At 41.5% G+C, this 16,500-nt stretch overlaps 1 protein-coding gene across 1 annotated transcript in view; it reads left to right on the top strand.

Annotated features, from left to right (window-relative positions):
• PRDM6 (PR/SET domain 6) overlaps positions 1–15,728 on the top strand; it is a 110,868-nt gene extending 95,140 nt beyond the window's left edge. Inside the window, exons 7-8 of the mRNA XM_018050681.1 lie at positions 7,512–7,688; positions 14,717–15,728. Coding sequence (XP_017906170.1) covers positions 7,512–7,688; positions 14,717–14,831 — 292 coding nt within the window. The 3' untranslated portion in view covers positions 14,832–15,728. The remainder of the gene's footprint in view (positions 1–7,511; positions 7,689–14,716) is intronic.

Here is a 16,500-nt window from a genome sequence, read left to right on the forward strand (position 1 = left end):
CCCGGTGAAAATACCAACAGACTTCTGCATATCTTTGTAGTGTTGGCTTTAAGGGAACACAGAAGTTTTGGAAATGTTTTTCTTACTGCAGAAGGATTTTTTTTTTTTTTTAATTTGCCTTCCTTGCAAGTATACGGATAACCTCACTATATATCTATTCAAAGTTTGCAAAGCATATTTTTTTTAATATAAGAAGTACATTACAATTTGTTATTATAAACTTGCTTTTTAAATTGAGGGAGTTTAGGTGTGCATGAGTTTAGGTGTACCTCAGAGATTCGTTGTGATCATCACAACTGAATATACAAGGTAAGATGAAATGATAGTTGAAAATTTCTGGATGGAGGAACTGAAAGCTTAGCTTTGAGTATGACGACTTCATGCTGAATGTCATATGAAACAATGAAATATTAAAAAGATAGCAAAACAGACTGTTTTGTCTGACCTGTTTCGCTTCGAAAAACATGTGTGTATTCTGATTTAAGTTCCTGTGAAGTCTGTTCTGTCAAATAATAGTGTTAGAATTTGTAAAGCATCTATGTAATCTGTCAGACAAGTGCCCGACAAATTAGAAAACTTACAAAGGGTGCGAAAGTGTACAAAATACACTTCCACGAGAGACTGTTAGGTTATTGCTGATTCCAAGCTAATCTAGAGTTACTGGCAAAAATCCGGGTGGCTTGAGACTGCTATCCTGTGTGAGACCCCGCTGGGCTTGTTTGATGCAGATGTCCAGGTGTGGTTTGGCCAGGCCCTCCCAGATGGGGTGAAGTAATGTGCTTGATATGCAGGTAGATCGCCTTATCTCCTTCTCCTTTCCCTGTACTTTGTTGGTGAAGACTTGAGAGGCGGTCACCATCATTCGTGAATAAGTTAAAAGTAAGAATTATGACTTCAATGAAGTAGTCCTTTTAGAGGCAGAGTAATAAAATACAATGTTTCTTACTAATAACAGGGAGATGCTTGAATTATTCCATCACATTTGAGTTGGTTAGTGGAGATATGGGAAATAGAGATGCTCAATCTCCTTGACCCACTAGTTTCACTGAGTTACATAATGTGCTTTTAGGATATAGGCTTGGAAGAGCTGTATGGTTGCTGTTCCAGAATCTCGCCAGCTTTCCTGTACCAGCACATTTGGGAGTAGAAAACGTTCTCTCCGTAATTCTTAACCACATGAGTGAATTTCTAAAGAGGAGAAATACACAGAACTAAAGTGGAGCATCAATTTGTGCATAGTTGTGAGATTTGGAGTCTTTTATTATCCATGTGGAGACTTTGAACTGCTGAATAGACGTATTTTCTTTAGTGGTTGACTCCATACATTAACTGACTTTTAGTCCTTGGCAGTTTGTGCCCATTCAGCCTTATACAGTGAAAAAACTTGGAACCTGCCAGTCAGAAACCATTTCTCTCCTATTTGAAAAACGCAAAAGCTTTTATTTTGATAGGAAAATCTTGCTACAACTAGAGGCAAGAAAGGGAGACACAGAAGACAAAGTCAGAAAGTAAACAAGCTAGAGTTTAGTTTCAAACATGTCCAAATTTTGAAACAGGTCCTCGAATCTTAGGTCCAAAAGATTTTTCACTCAACAGACTGAATATTTGGGCCATAAAACCCGAGACATTTGAACTTTCGTCAAAGAGACTGGGTGTGTCTTTATTTGTAAGTTTTTTCACGTGAGGGACCATCAGTAAGTCAATGCCTTGATATAAAGGAAAGAGATCCGAGGATACCCAGGATTGGCAGCCTTACTGATTTTCACTACCATGTTATTTACATTGAACACAGAAGGAAAATTCATTTGACCTGGCAAAGTAGCAATTAGCATTAAAGATAAAAATACACCCATAATAGGGTCCAGAAGCCACAGGATTGTTATTTCTGAATTTTATTGTGTTAATGTCATGTCCGACTCTCTGCGACCCCATGGACTGTAGCCCACCAGGCTCCTCCATCCATGGGATTCTCCAGGTAAGAATACTGGAATGGGTTGCCATTTCCTTCTCCAGGGGATCTTCCTGACCTAGGGATCGAATCCGGGTCTCCCGCATAGTAGGCAGACGCTTTACCGTCTGAGCCACGAAGGAAGTCCTAATATTAAATATACCCACCCCCCAACTCTCTTCTTCCCTTTTCTCCAGCTACTGACTTTTTCTTTCATGAGTAAATTCAAAGGGAGGAAGCTGTAGGAATCTAGATCAACCTAGATATTATTTAGGGATTTCAAAAAACATTTATGGTTTAGCATAAGTTTGTTCCAGGTGGTGTAGTGGTAAAGAATCTGCCTAACAATGCAGGTGATGCAATCCCTGGGTCGGGAAGATCTCCTGGAGAAGGGAATAGCAACCCACTCCAGTATTCTTGCCTGGGAAATTCCATGGACAGAGGAACCTGGCGAGCTGCAGTCCATGGGGTCGCAAAGAGTCAGACATGACAGAGAGACTAAGTGTACACACAGGCACATAAGCTTATTACCCAGGCCAGGGCAGCTTGACAAACTTGTGCTTGAACCAGGAATTAGAAATCCCTTTCCCTTCTGTTTTTTGCTGCAGAAACTCCAAGGTCCCACTGGGGGTAGTGGTGGTGGTAGTGGGGCTCCAGAAAGGTGTAAGCAAAGACTTCAATCACAGTGGGTTATTTTCTGATGAATATGTTCTATTGTATTCTCTGCAGAATGTCTTTACAGTGCTTATCTTTATTTTGCATCATTTTCCTTTCCTTCTTGATTGTACCATATGGGGAAAGCTTGCCTTTACCCTCCTGGACACACTGTCAGCCGCTCACATTTGTGTTTTAAGCGTCCTTGTTTATATAATTGTATGCTAAAGTACCAGAGGGGAAGATAACTCTAGAAAGAGCTGTTTGATGGGAGGAACCTGAAGATAATCCATCACCATAATAGTTGCTTTGGAATGCATCAGTGTTTCTGTTCCATTGTTTCCCCTTCCCCTACGTGTGAAGGTTATCTTCTCTCTAGCTTTCCATGTTCTCTGAGTGTCTTGGCTCTGTACTTCTGCCAGTCTCCTGAAATCTTTTTCTCCTTACATAGAGCTTAGTTCTTTTCTCACTCAGTACAGCCTGCAGTGACCTCAGTGGCGCCCCGTTTGAAGTCTCTGGGGATGGGCTCTTGGGCTTGACTGACGGGGAGCAAGGAGGGAACATGGGCCCAGCTGAACAGCTTTTGTCCTGGAGGCTTCCATGCCATGAAAGAAAAATCAAGGAAGGATTAATAATATTTTAAACCAAACCACACTTAATTTTGTTAAACGTTTCATCCTTTTCCTATGTGTACACCAAACCAATTACAGACGCAGAGTAAATGAATTGCACATTTTACTCGTCATCTTTGGCAGAGGAGCCACCAGTTGCAGAGAATGCCAGGGGATGCACAAAACCGTCCTTCTGCTTTCTTTCTGCTTAGAAATTTACCGGCATTGATATATGCTAACTAAATCGACCCAGGCTTTGTCTGTTTTTTTAGATATTTCATTGTTGAGGACAGAGCACCTCCTAGTTTTTCTTGAAACTTGATATTTCTGTGTTGGAACAAGCCACACAAGGTTATTTAAATTAATCCAAGTTAAGTAAAATAGTATTTTGGTTTCTTAGTCTCCCTAGCCACATTTCCAGTGTTCGGTGACTGTGTGTGTCTAGTGGTTCCCCTGTAGGATAGTGTAGATACAGAACGTTTCCATCGTGGGACAGCACTGCTAGGGATCTCAAGTAGTGTTTAAAAAACAAACAGCCAAAAGCTTTTTCTGGTCACTAGATGTTATCACTTTGTGAGGAATGCTCATTGCATTTGTTTAGAGAATAATAAAATGATATATGTGTATGACAACTTGGAGAGAATCAAAGTGCTTTAGAAAGGAGAGTCTCATTTAGTTGCCCAGTGACCTGCAGCCCTACAAAGAGTGAAGCTGAACACGGCACATGCCGATGCCAGGCTTCCTGTGCTGCTTCTGCATCAAAGGGATGCAGAATTTGAGAACTGAAATTGATTGTATCCAAGAGTTTAATAAATTAAGACTTACTTTTTTGTTGCTGTTGATAGTTTCATTTTTTTTCACTTTTAAAAAATTCTTTTTTTATTTGTAGAACTTTTCAAACCCCACCCTCTATTTTATGAGTCTTTTTTAAAAAAGTACAATTTTTAAAGGTTACTTTCCATTTATAGTTACAACACAATATTGAGTGTATTCCCCTTGTGCAATACATCCTTAACGCTATCTTACACCCAAGAGTTTGCATCTCCCACTCTTCCATCCCTATACTGCCCCTTTAACCAGACCTTGACAAGTTAATGGGAGTGTTAGTCATCAGAATAAAAAGCTGAAAAATGGCAAGTGATTCTGTGCCCTCAAAGCCGTTTAGATGTAAACAGAGAGTTGAGGAGTCAGGGTGTGCTAATAAAAACATACATACAGAGTCTTAAATCCTGAGGTCAGTTGTTTTGAAACAAGTTGTGACATCTGAGATTCTGTAGTAGCCATGATGTTTTCTGAGCCCTGCTCTTGGGCATGAAGATTTCATTCTGTCTTAAATGTATTCCTGTGTGCTTAGGTCAACACTGGGAGGCAGTCAGTGTTAAATTTACTTTTTGATCATTTCCTTTTATTCATTCTTGAGAAATATTGAAAATCCAGAGAAAGAAGGATCTTATCTGTATTTCCTAAGGGCTCACTTTCCATATATTTCGAGGCTGAGAGAGAGGCTCTGTTATTATAATGGCAAATAGAGTACACATTTTGGTACTAAATTCTACATAAAATAAGTATCTGCAAAGGTGAATGTGACAATATGGTCTAAAATCTTACTCTTCAGGGTACCAGAATTAAAGGGATATCACTTTGTTTTTTGGGATCAGCTAAAGTAAAGTTTGTTCCTGTATTTCAGTTCTAGATTTTCTTGTTGCTTGGAAGTCTCAACGGTTTACCAAGTTACTTTAAATAGTCTATATTTTAATCAGTGGGACTAGAGACAAAACTGTGGAAGACTGGCTACAAGGCGCTGGCTGGTATAGGCAGTGGAGGGTGGAGGTTGATGGTTGATGCTGTCTCCCGTGAGGCTGTGTCTTGGCGAGATCCTTAGGTGGCACATGTTTGTTGATTATCTAAAAGCAAGAGCAGAATAGGATGGGATGTGAGAGGGCAGCTAGTTCAGTCCATCCTGCTTACCAGAGCGATGAGGAGATAGGGAAGTTGGGCGACTTGTCAAGTCCCACAGCTGATTAGGTTCAGAAGCTGAAGCAGGACTCATCTCCGTTTCCCTCATTTGAGGCCATTCCATTCATTTAGCTGAATTGTGCAGAGTTTTAAAAGCTGTGCCATAGGTCACGGGATACCTAGCAAACCTCTCTCAGGCTAGTACTGGACAAGGTGATGTTTTAGAATCCAGTTTGCCTTTCGTTGTTGTTACCTTGATATAAGAATTCAGCAAAAACCCCTCTGTGGTCACTTCTTCTCTTTGGTGTGTAAATCTTTGCCACCTTGATTATTAGCATAAGAAGGCTGGAATGACTTCTGACTACAGGAGATAAATCACTCCAACTTTTGACAGCAGAATTAGAAAAAAAGAAGAAAAGATTAATTGGTTTTATTTAGTGGCTTATTTTTTATTGTGATAGCTATTAAAAATAGATAACCAGAGGCTAATAAATGTTAATGGTCCTTCACTATTAGAAAAATCAATTGTCAGTGGATATAGCATATATTAATACATTATTTTGTTTATGATCTTCAGTAACATTAAAAAAATTCACCCCAAGAGAATGATTTCTGGAGGACCCCTCTAAGGTTAATGGTTACTACAAAGAATAGATTTGGCAAAAGGACATTCTCATCTACATATAATTTTAATGACTTCAAAGCTTTGTTTTATCATTGTAATAAAATGCACGTGCAATTTGTCAAGTTTGATAAACTCCTTACCAAGGACTCTTATATATTTCTTTGAAACTTGTTTGAAAGCAGATAGATTTCTAAATGTAAGTAATTAAAATTGTATAGTATTGAGTTATTGACCAATCCTGGACTATTAATCAAGCTAAAAAATTCTACAATCAGTGCTCAGTGTGCTGAAGCCTGGTAAAATAATAGTATTTGTGTTCAGTGAGGCAAGTAGCCACAATTAAGCACTTCGCTTGACAAATGAGAGGGTACACTTTATTTTGCACTTAATTGAATTGTTGTACATGCTCGGTCGCCGTTGTCTCCTGGCCCTACATTTTGGTTTCCAGTCATTGAAACATATGCATTTGCTGAAGGTAGAGCAATTAAGTCTATTTTAGTCACTGGCTTTCTAAACACAGCCAGAAACGTTTGAGCCACAAGCCAGGGCTTCCTGAGCTCTCTTGATATCACTCATGACAGATTATTAATTTTCTTAACAAAACTTTTGATAAACAAATTAGAGCCCTGTCAAGGAATGATATGAAATAGCCTCGAATAGGGAAAACTCCCCAGGTTTTATATCACTCACCAGATTCTGCTTAAGTAAGCAGAAGAACTTCTGTAGAGAAGACAGAATTTTAATCTATTTTATGAAAACCAAAAATTGATTTCCTTCTCAGGAGCTGAAAAGAACGTGCTCCGATAATCTTGCTAATTATCAGGTATTTGTCACAACTTCCTTCCATTTGCTTTTGCATCCCAGTCTTCCTCCTGCAAACATAGTGATATCCTGTCATTTCTGGGCTGCTATAAATCATCGCTTGCTACCAGATTAAACTGGGGAGCTGAAGTTTCAGAAGAAGACCTAGTGGATAAATATAAGTCAGGGTTGGGGGTGGGGAGAGAGTAAATTGAAGTCAGGATGTCTTTTTCAAAGAAGCAAATCTGAGTGCATGACCATGTTGATCTGTACGCTACCAGATAGCCACAAGTTGGGGATGTGCTGTAGACAGAGCCCAGGACCACCTAGCATCTTTTAAAACACATATGCAGCTTGCCAACTTGCCTGCCTATTTGCCTGGGACTTAGAATAAAGTCCAATCACTCTTGAGTGACCTTGGCATCAAGAGCTTATTTCCTTTGAGGACAGTTTATCCTCCATTTTCTGAACTGACAGAGATAATAATAACTGCTTTCCCTGAGGATTATCGTAAAGATTAAACCAGATAATTGATTTTAATGCACTTTGTAAAGTTAAAGTGCCACAGAATTACGAGAGACAATTACATATTTTCTCTTATACCACTCTCCTTCATCAAGTCTGTACTCTCAAAGCTCCGATATTTGCCTGGGGGTGGGGATCAAAATAGGAAATAGAAGTTGTGGAAATGGTGCAGTTAATATTGGAAAGGAATATTCGTGGCGTATTGAATGTGTCTCATCAGCTTTGTGAATTTTGTTTCTGTGGCAACAAGTATAGTAATGAGAACCCAGTGGCCCCAGCTCTATGCTTTGTAACAGAAACTGAATGCTACCAAAACATTTTGGCCCTAGCCTCGTGATGCTAACTTCTACTGTAGAATATAATGACCAGGTAGTGTCTTCATTTGTTGCAGACCTTACCAATGCGGCCACTGCTCCCAGTCCTTTTCCCAGCCTTCAGAACTGAGGAACCACGTGGTCACTCACTCCAGTGACCGGCCTTTCAAATGCGGCTACTGTGGTCGTGCCTTTGCTGGGGCCACCACTCTCAACAACCACATCCGAACCCACACTGGAGAAAAGCCCTTCAAGTAAGTAGTGGCTCGTGCTGCCTCCTTCCTTTCTCCTCACCTTTCCTAAGAGCCGGCAGACAAGGTGGGCAGCAGTGCCCAGCTCAGCCAGCTGCTGGAGAAGGCTGGGTGCAAAGTCAACGTCCAGATTGCAGAATTACCTGCTTGTGTAGCAGCTGATGCTGGGAAAATGAATTCAGAATATTTATACACTGAGCCTGGCTTGAGCTGTGCACCCTTGAACGTGAGACATTGTTTGTGATCTGTTTTCTCATAAGTAAAATCAGGAAGTAGGAATGAGTAATTTAGAGATTCTTTCTAGTTTCTCAGGGTCTGTGCCTCTGGAATTTGAACTGGGAGCCTCGCAGAGTGCCATCTGTGGCCATCTGCAAGGTGGCCATAGTTTAGAACAGCTGAATAACTGTCTCTTGGGAAATTTGAACCCTTTAAAATTCTGATGAATGATTTCCTCCTCTTTTATATGTAAGGAGGTTTGAATCTATTACAGCAGCCAACTGGTAGCTTTTCAGTGTGCCCTTTTGGATTTCAGACTTACCGTGGAAATGAAAGAAAGAAAAACAAAATCAAACACAGGACATGTTTGAGTTCTTGAGGATTCAAGGAATGTGGAAAGAGGTAGACAAGGGCTTTGGCCAAGGCAAGGGCACCTGAGCAAGAAACAGTGTTTCTAGATATAGCACAATCATGAAAACAGCAGACGTCTGAATCCTATATGATGGCCTTTTCATTCTCTCACTCATTCATTCATGTATGTGTGTGTTCATTCATGTAGCAAATATTTATTGAGCACCTTCTTTTGTACTAGGCACACTGCTAGGCGTAAGAGATAAAAAGGTGAATGAGACTCAGCCCCCTAATCTTTGAAGATTCATAGTTTTAGGGGAAGCCCAATTAATAAGCAAGTATTACCACATAGGGTGGAAGGCGCAAAATTGCAAAACAGCAAGGCATGTGTATATAGTGTTTCAGGTAGCATGGAAGTGGAGTAATCAATGCTGTCTGGAGGAGATGAGGTTTAAGATATGTTTTGAATGCTGAGTAGGAGTTTTCCAGACATACAAGGGAAGAAGGCTTTCTGGAAGCCCATGTGGGATATGGAAAGGCTTGGGAGTGTGAACCAGCTTGTGTGAACAATTGGTCATCTCAGAACAGGTTTTACTGTCTGTGTGATAGGCTCTTCTTTGTTCAGCCCTCTTATATCTCTCTTTGCTCATTTGCCATGATGACTTTACTTGATTAAGAAAGAGCATGAAAAGGGCATGGATGTATAGTCTGTTTACCTTCTGTTCAGTTCAGTTGAGTCACTCAGTTGTGTCTGACTTTTTGTGACCCCATGGACTGCAGAAAGCCAGGCTTCCCTGTCTTTCACTATCTCCCGGAGTTTCCTCAAACTCATGTTCATTGAATCAGTGATGCCATCCAACCATCTCATCCTCTATCATCCTCTGTCGTCCCCTTTTCCTCTTGCCTTCAGTCTTTCCCAGCATCAGGGTCTTTTCCAGGGAGTCAGCTCTTTGCATCAGATGGTGAAAGTATTGGGGCTTCAGCATCAGTCCTTCCAGTGAATATTCAGGATTGATTTCCTTTAGGATTGACTGGTTTGATCTCCTTGCTTCCATAGGATAAGATCAAGTAAGAAAGGAAATGATTCAGGCAGTAGGAGGCGAGTCCCCTTGCTGGTCTCAGGCGAGGAGTCTCCGAGTCTCAGTCCACTTGCTTTTCCCTCCAGACCAGTCGGGTGGAGCATGCGGTTGCCATGGTGCTCAGCCGGAGGCGGGGCTTGGCTCACAGTGGCAGAGTCCTGCTGGTCTGCATCCTGCATGCCTCAGTGTCTGCAGCTGAGCGAAAGGTCATAAACACTCATCTTCACCCACTTCCTCACCAATTAGTAACCTTTATTCATTATTCTTAACTATTTTCCATTGTGGTTTAATTTACGATATTAGTTAATATTTGCAAGTTTTCATTTTTGTCTGTGTTTGTGGGTGGAGCTTGTTTGTTGCATAAGACATCTGGTGAGGGGACTGGATGAGGTCTAAAAATCCAGCCTGCACCACACCAGGCAGGCTGTGTCCTCTGGGGCTGCCATAGGCCCGAGCAGCCCCTTTCTTTCTAGTCCACTGTGAGGACCAAGTGGGTTAGCTCAGCCCTGGAATTCCCTAGGGCAGATGTCTGTGTCCTGCACAGTGGGCTTTGTCATTGCCCCAGGTCCCCAGGGGCTTCACAATCTCTGCTTCACCACTGCTCTGGATGTGGGAGATACCAGTGGCATACTCCCTGTGCCTGTGAGCAAGAGAGCTCTTCAAAAGCAGAGATGCAAGAGGGCCAAGGATCCTCGTGGCCCCTTATAATAGAGAAGGTAGCCAGACAGAGGCAGTGCCATCAGATTGATTTTTATCTTGTTGCTGTGTAAATAGATTTTAGTAATTAATTGAAGAGGCTTCGGGGTCAGAATGGGAAATAGATTTCTGTTAATGTTAAGGTGTTACTTAAGTGTAACCTCGTTGACTCCACTCAATTTTTTTCCTCTAACATCCCGTTTTTGTCATGTTTCCGATAAAGGTGCCATTTTAACTTAATTTTAATTCATCAGATTAGTAGTTCCAGGACTTTAGTATTTGTGTGTTTTTCTTTTCTCAAAGTATTCTTAGGGACCGTAACCTAATTTCATCTGGAAAAACAAAGAAACACGAGAGTTGGTTGGGTTAGATTCTTTGTGCATGGTTTAGTTCCTCCTGCTTCTTCTTGTATTAAGATAGCCACATGCTGCGGGGTTTTTAAAAATTTATCAAATATATGTTGCCAGGGGAGACCTGAGTGAACACTTACTTTGTAAGTGCAAGATATAAACGTCTTCTAGGAAATGGAGAGCTAAATCCTTCAGTGTATACAACCGGATCGTTCAGGATTGAACTATCCCAGGGGAATTTTGGGAATCTTCCAATCATAGCTCATGGATATCCATCCCATGGACATTTGTAAATATTTTGAAGATATCGTTTTACAAGCCTATAAAACAAACATTCAAAAAAAATTTGTTGCAGATTAGTCAGTAAAATGGGTTTTGCCACAATAGTTAATTTTACTACTTCAACTAATGGGTATTGACTTAAACAATTTTGCAAGGAAGGAAAAGAATCTTGTAAAGAAGCACAACCCTAAACTATACACTTTGGGCAGCTTCCAAATAGATGCCCCAAAGGATTCAGTCCCCAAACTGTCCCACCCACCCCAGGGCCTGGGAGGCCTTTGCAAGATTCTCGGGGGGCCAGGCCCCAGCAGAGGAAAGCCCTTTATAGCTTCTAAAATCTTCCGCTGAAAAGTGGTTTTTCAAGACAGATCAAGATTTGTGCCATATAAGCAGTCCGGAGAAGATCTGGTATTGAGAAGAGAGTTTCATTCCAGGCTTTGTCTCATGGTGTGATTGGCTGAAATCCCACTGAAAAACTCCCCTCTCCCCCGTACCCCCATCCTCTAGGTAGACCTTGAGCTTGTCAACAGCTAACTTGGGCTGTGTACTCTGAATGTGTGAGGTGAAGGAGATCATAGGAAAAGCACATTTCAAAGGATCATATACTTTCAGTTTGTACTGTGAGACTGGAAGTTATGGAGAACAAGGGACGAACATAACACTTCATTTCATCTCACAGCAATTGCCAAGCGCTTTATCAAAAAGAGAAGGGAAGGAAGGAAGTTGTCAGTCTCCAACTTACTCTTTACAGTAAGATCTCCTTCTCCTTCTCTGTTATTAAACATAAACTCTCAAGATTTCAGGGAGGCTGCTCTGCCTGGAATCCATGTGAGCTGCTTGATGCCTGGCTTTTGGGCCTGGGAAGACCAGGAGTTTCCATAGAATTTCTTTTCCTCCTCATCGTTAGAAGCAGGGGAAATGCTCATCACTATGTTTTTGACTTAAGACAGTTTGACTTAGCATAGAATATAATCAAAGGATATTCCAAAAAGCATCTTATATTTTAACAAGCTCTAGGCAAAATCAAAGCTAATCAAAAAAGCACATCAGTAAATATGCATAATATGCAATAAATGTGCATTGCATCATAAGTATGAAGCAATCTGATTTAATTCAGGAAGTATTCAGTGACAGGCCATAGAGGACCAGAAAGAAAGCTTCCTGCATGTTTTCTGTGTGACAGAACTTGACATCATTTTACACTTCTGTCAGTTTCAGATGACAATTGTTAAGCTCCCTCTGAACCTATAAGCCAGTCAACTATCATGTTAAGTAAAGAACGATCTCAACTCTAAAAGGAACTCAAGTGTTATATAAGATGCCCACATTGGTACAAAGCTGGGGACTTGCTCTCTGCTGAAATATTTGGACAACTTTCTCTTCGTTGTTCCTGTGACATTTGCTTCAAGGCTGTGACATCAGCACTGTGAGGAGGACCCTGTGCCCGAGCAGGTCTTTCGCTCCTGGATCATTACCCATGTCTTTCCTTCTTTTTTTTTTCCTGCTGAGTAGCATGAAATCCAAGCTTGAAGGTTCCCTTGCCCAGGCACTTGTCTGGGATTGTAATTCAGGATTAGTTCAATCCCAGTCCAGCTGAAGTCCAGCTCTGACCTGCCAGAATCTAAGTATTTACTTTGAGTCTGTCCTTCTGATGAGTTCTGTTGTCCAAGAAAATGATTTGTGAAGCGATTTGTTTCTAAAATTAAAGATGATGAACATAAAACCAAGGCTCTTTATTAAAAATGGCTTTCTATCAAGCTTTCTTTAGTTCCTTAATTATATAAATGGTATTCTTATAATTACCAACACACATAAGTATTAATTCTGATAGCCTACTTTTTTCCAGAAGGGGAAATTCCTAGGTAAAGGATCTAAGTTAAGGTAACTGTCTACATATCTGCATATATTTTCACTCACACTTGGTGAGCAGATGGCCCTAGAGAAGATTTTTCAGTGATGATCTCAGGAGCCTTATAGATTTAGTAAATCTCCCGATTATGACAACAACAAATGGTTCCATGAGTGTAAATATCTGGGAGGCATTTAGGCAAACACATGAGAAAAGTGTCAACCCACCTCGTACTGTCTGATGCTTATATATAGACATGCACCCTTGCCATATACGAAGCACTACGCTTCCCACTTCTGAACTGTTTATATTCTGATACACAAGATCAGAGGTACAAAAGCACAACCTACGTGACTGGTCATTCCTTGTAATTGTTCAAACTCCAGCTCTCTTTGAAATTGGTTCTAAAGCTTAAAAATTTTTTAAAAGAAGAAATATAATAATTTGAAAGTTTATCAGGCAGTGAAAGGTAGTATATTTTGACACACCAATCCAGTAACTAATCAGTTTTCTAATAAACAATCAGCAGCTCGCTGGCATGTCATCAGCACTTCAGGAGCTCTGGAGAGGGGATAAGCTGCCCATGGACGTTAATGAATACACCAAAAATCATTAGCTGATCAATACTTCTGAGTTATTTTCATTGAGCTGATAGGTCTGATACATTAAAGCTGACATTATACATTTGTCAAGATCACAGTGCAGTTTTTAACAGTGGAACAGGCTGCTAAGAATATTCTCTGAAAGACAATCAAAGAAACACAACTTCCTCATCCTGACACATCCAGCTGGCACAGGAGCCCTGAAAAATCCAAGTGTGATGGTCAAGCTCCAGCCTCCCAACGTTAAAAAAAATAGGTAGGACTCCCTAATATGGATAGAGGTGATTTATTTTTATAGGTAACTGTCTTCCTAGCAAAACACTTTGTGTACTTTACTCAAAAGGAAAATGAGAGACCCTCCGACTGGATAATGGGGCTCACAGCATATGAGACGCAATGTGGACTTTCTGCTGAGGGCGCCCCTCAGCCCCACCAGTGTAAGAACCTGAGACCAGAATTGCCTCATTTAAAAGAAGACACGTGTCTGCAGCTCTCCTCAGTATCTTTTCCCTCAAAGGTTTGAGGAGAGGACATTAGGGGGAGAGCCAAGGTGGCTGCTGTGCCCTAGTGGGTGCTTGACCAATGCTCCAGGTAGCCCAGACAAGCGGCCTCAGGGACAGGGAAGCCACTATCTGTGCAGAGCTTGCTTCTGCAGTGCGTGCATGTGCACGCATGTGTATACACACACAATCATCGGTAACCAGCCAGGAACAACCACCACCATAGGAAAACCAGAGGACACCATTGGATGCGTGTGTGTGTGTGTGTTCTGAAGATTGTGTAGCCATCAAGCTAGTTGGTATGTGTTGCATGGAAGATGTGTTAGGCCCAAGGTCTCTAGATTAACTATTTTATTTTTTAAGTTAAGGAGACGAGATATTCTTGAAACATGATGCCAATTTTGTCCTTAATGGACACACCGACTCTTAAGTATGGCCCACATGTACATTCTTTCTGCCGTGTCTGGTAGAGAGGTGAACCTGAAACACACAAACATTGATTGATTTTGAGTTTTTCCCATCCCTCTGCAAACATTTTTTAACCCTAACTTTGGTTGAGGTGCAATACTCTAGCTTTGGCTCGAAAGCGGCCACTCATACCCACCTCCCACACTCACCACAGACTAATGCATTGCTTCCTCCAGTTTCCAGATTCACGGCTGATGGCTCTCTGGCCGCTGTGTTGAGGGGAGTAGAATTCCCGATTTCAAATTAGCAGCAGGTGAAATTCTATTTGTCATCCATTTCTCTTTGGGGTTACTGAGCAGAAAACTGCAGACAAGCTGCTGCTTTGATGGCTCACTCCTAAAAATCTCTTTTTGTTCTTTATCTATTTGAACTGACAGTGATCAGAGCTGCAGCAGGACAGGGCCCTCTGGAGAAATCACCTTCCCCCTGCCTATTGACAGATCCCTCTGTTCTGCATCAGCCGGGCTTTGTCCCATCACAGGCGTCGGGCCTTGGAAGGAGCCACCAATTAAACCTCTTGAGCCGGTAAAATCTGAAGCCACTTTGGAGTGTCTGTTCTGATTAGGCAGGATGAGAGGAAGCCCATCACCCTGCAGGCCCCGCTCCCTGGTCTCAATTTTCTCTCTTGCCTCCTCCAGGTGTGAGAGGTGTGAGAGGAGCTTCACGCAGGCCACCCAGCTGAGCCGACACCAGCGGATGCCCAATGAGTGCAAGCCAATAACCGAGAGCCCAGAATCAATCGAAGTGGATTAACTGATTGACTGGTTGGAATTAAACTGCAAGGAAAGTCATGATTAAATGTCACGGACACTTAAGCAAAACCAAAGATTTCCTCGAAGCAACTTTCAATCAGTCCCAGAAAACCAAAAGCAGTAATAAAATAAGTAAGATGTTAAGAGATATTGATCCTGGCGTGGAAGTCAGACCAGGAGAGAGATTATTTATTTATGACTAGGGATGAGACTCATTTCAGTGGACAACCAACCTGGGATGGCTTACATTTCCAGGCCCACCATGTATGTGCTTTGTTTCTAAAAAGCTTTTTTTTAAAAAAAAAAAAAAACAAAACAAAACTGTTATTTAATACCAAAGGGAGGAATCGGATGGGCTCTTCTGCCCACAGTTGTGACTGAGAATGCACAGGGACTTGTTTCTCATTGCACCTTTTTTAGTAGCATGAATTCAAGGGGACCCATTGTACAACCCTTCTTCCTGCTGTTGTAGTTTGGCCTGGCCTCTGCCTCGGGCTGCCCAGCGGGGACTACGGATGCAGTTGCTGAAGCCTTTGCTGAGTCCGGGCCATCTTCAGCCCCACAGGCACTCCATGTCTGTGTTTTCCATGCTTACTTCTCATGCACTTTTCTCATGGCTCCTTCTATCCAGCAGCTGGTCTTGATGCAGAAGAGCCTGAAAGTGGAAGAAGATGGTTTAAAATTTAAAATTCAAGTGGAAAAGAAAAATGGGGACTTACCGTGTCCTGTCAGGATTTCAGAAACATTTAAAATGTATGGAGCTTCATAATACAGTATATTATTGTTCCAAAGCAGCTAGTTGAGAAAATTTTGTTTTCATGTTTTCAGTAACATTTTAGCGTTTAAAAAAAAAAAAACCACGAAAATAAAGTACTTCAGTGAGAGGCTGAATATAAGATATTAAGCTTCCAGTAATTTTTTTGTTGTGTCTATGAAAGCATTGAATTTGTGGCAAAAGTAATGCCAAGCCCCACCATCAAGACCGTTGTAGGCATCTTCATCTTTCTTGCTTGTACCTCCAAGGGGAAGCCTGGGATGCCCTCCTGAGTGTGGGGGAGCGTTTCTGCAAAAATAGGTGAAAATAGCCCAGACAAGGAAACCTTGAGAGGAGGAGCCATGCAGAGGGTTATGGTTCAAACAGACTGCCCTGGAACAGCTAATTTTATCAAGAAGAGTTACCTTCTCATCCCCTCTGGCCCTTGATAATATTCTTCCTTCAGCATTGATCCACTGAGAGAGAAAGGAGTATGTGCACAGTTTCACTGACCTTTGATTGAGTGCTAGGAGAGTGAGTGTCACTTCAGCTAGCCTTGGGCAGTTCAGCAACGGTGCTCAATGAGATTGGGTCCTATTTCCGCGCAATGATCCAACATCAGGAAGAACTGACAGCTCTCGCTTATAGGCCTTTAGCTCCCAGCGACATTGGAGAGACTGAGTCTACCTTGATGACCAACGTAAATCTGAACAGCTTAGAGCACACACCAGCAGCAGTCTTTGTAGGTTTCTTGGTCACGTGATATCAGGACACACCCTTTTAAGGAATTCCTTGTCTTTTTAGCCTTCCCATTGTCTCCCTATAACAAAAATACAAGACACATAACTGAACTGGTCACTGATAGGCAAGGATATCTGTGGTTTGGTTTAATCTGTCGTCATGTATTTTGTTCTAA

This window comes from Capra hircus, chromosome 7 (genome assembly GCF_001704415.2).
Source record: "Capra hircus breed San Clemente chromosome 7, ASM170441v1, whole genome shotgun sequence".
Classification (NCBI taxonomy): Eukaryota; Metazoa; Chordata; class Mammalia; order Artiodactyla; family Bovidae; genus Capra; species Capra hircus.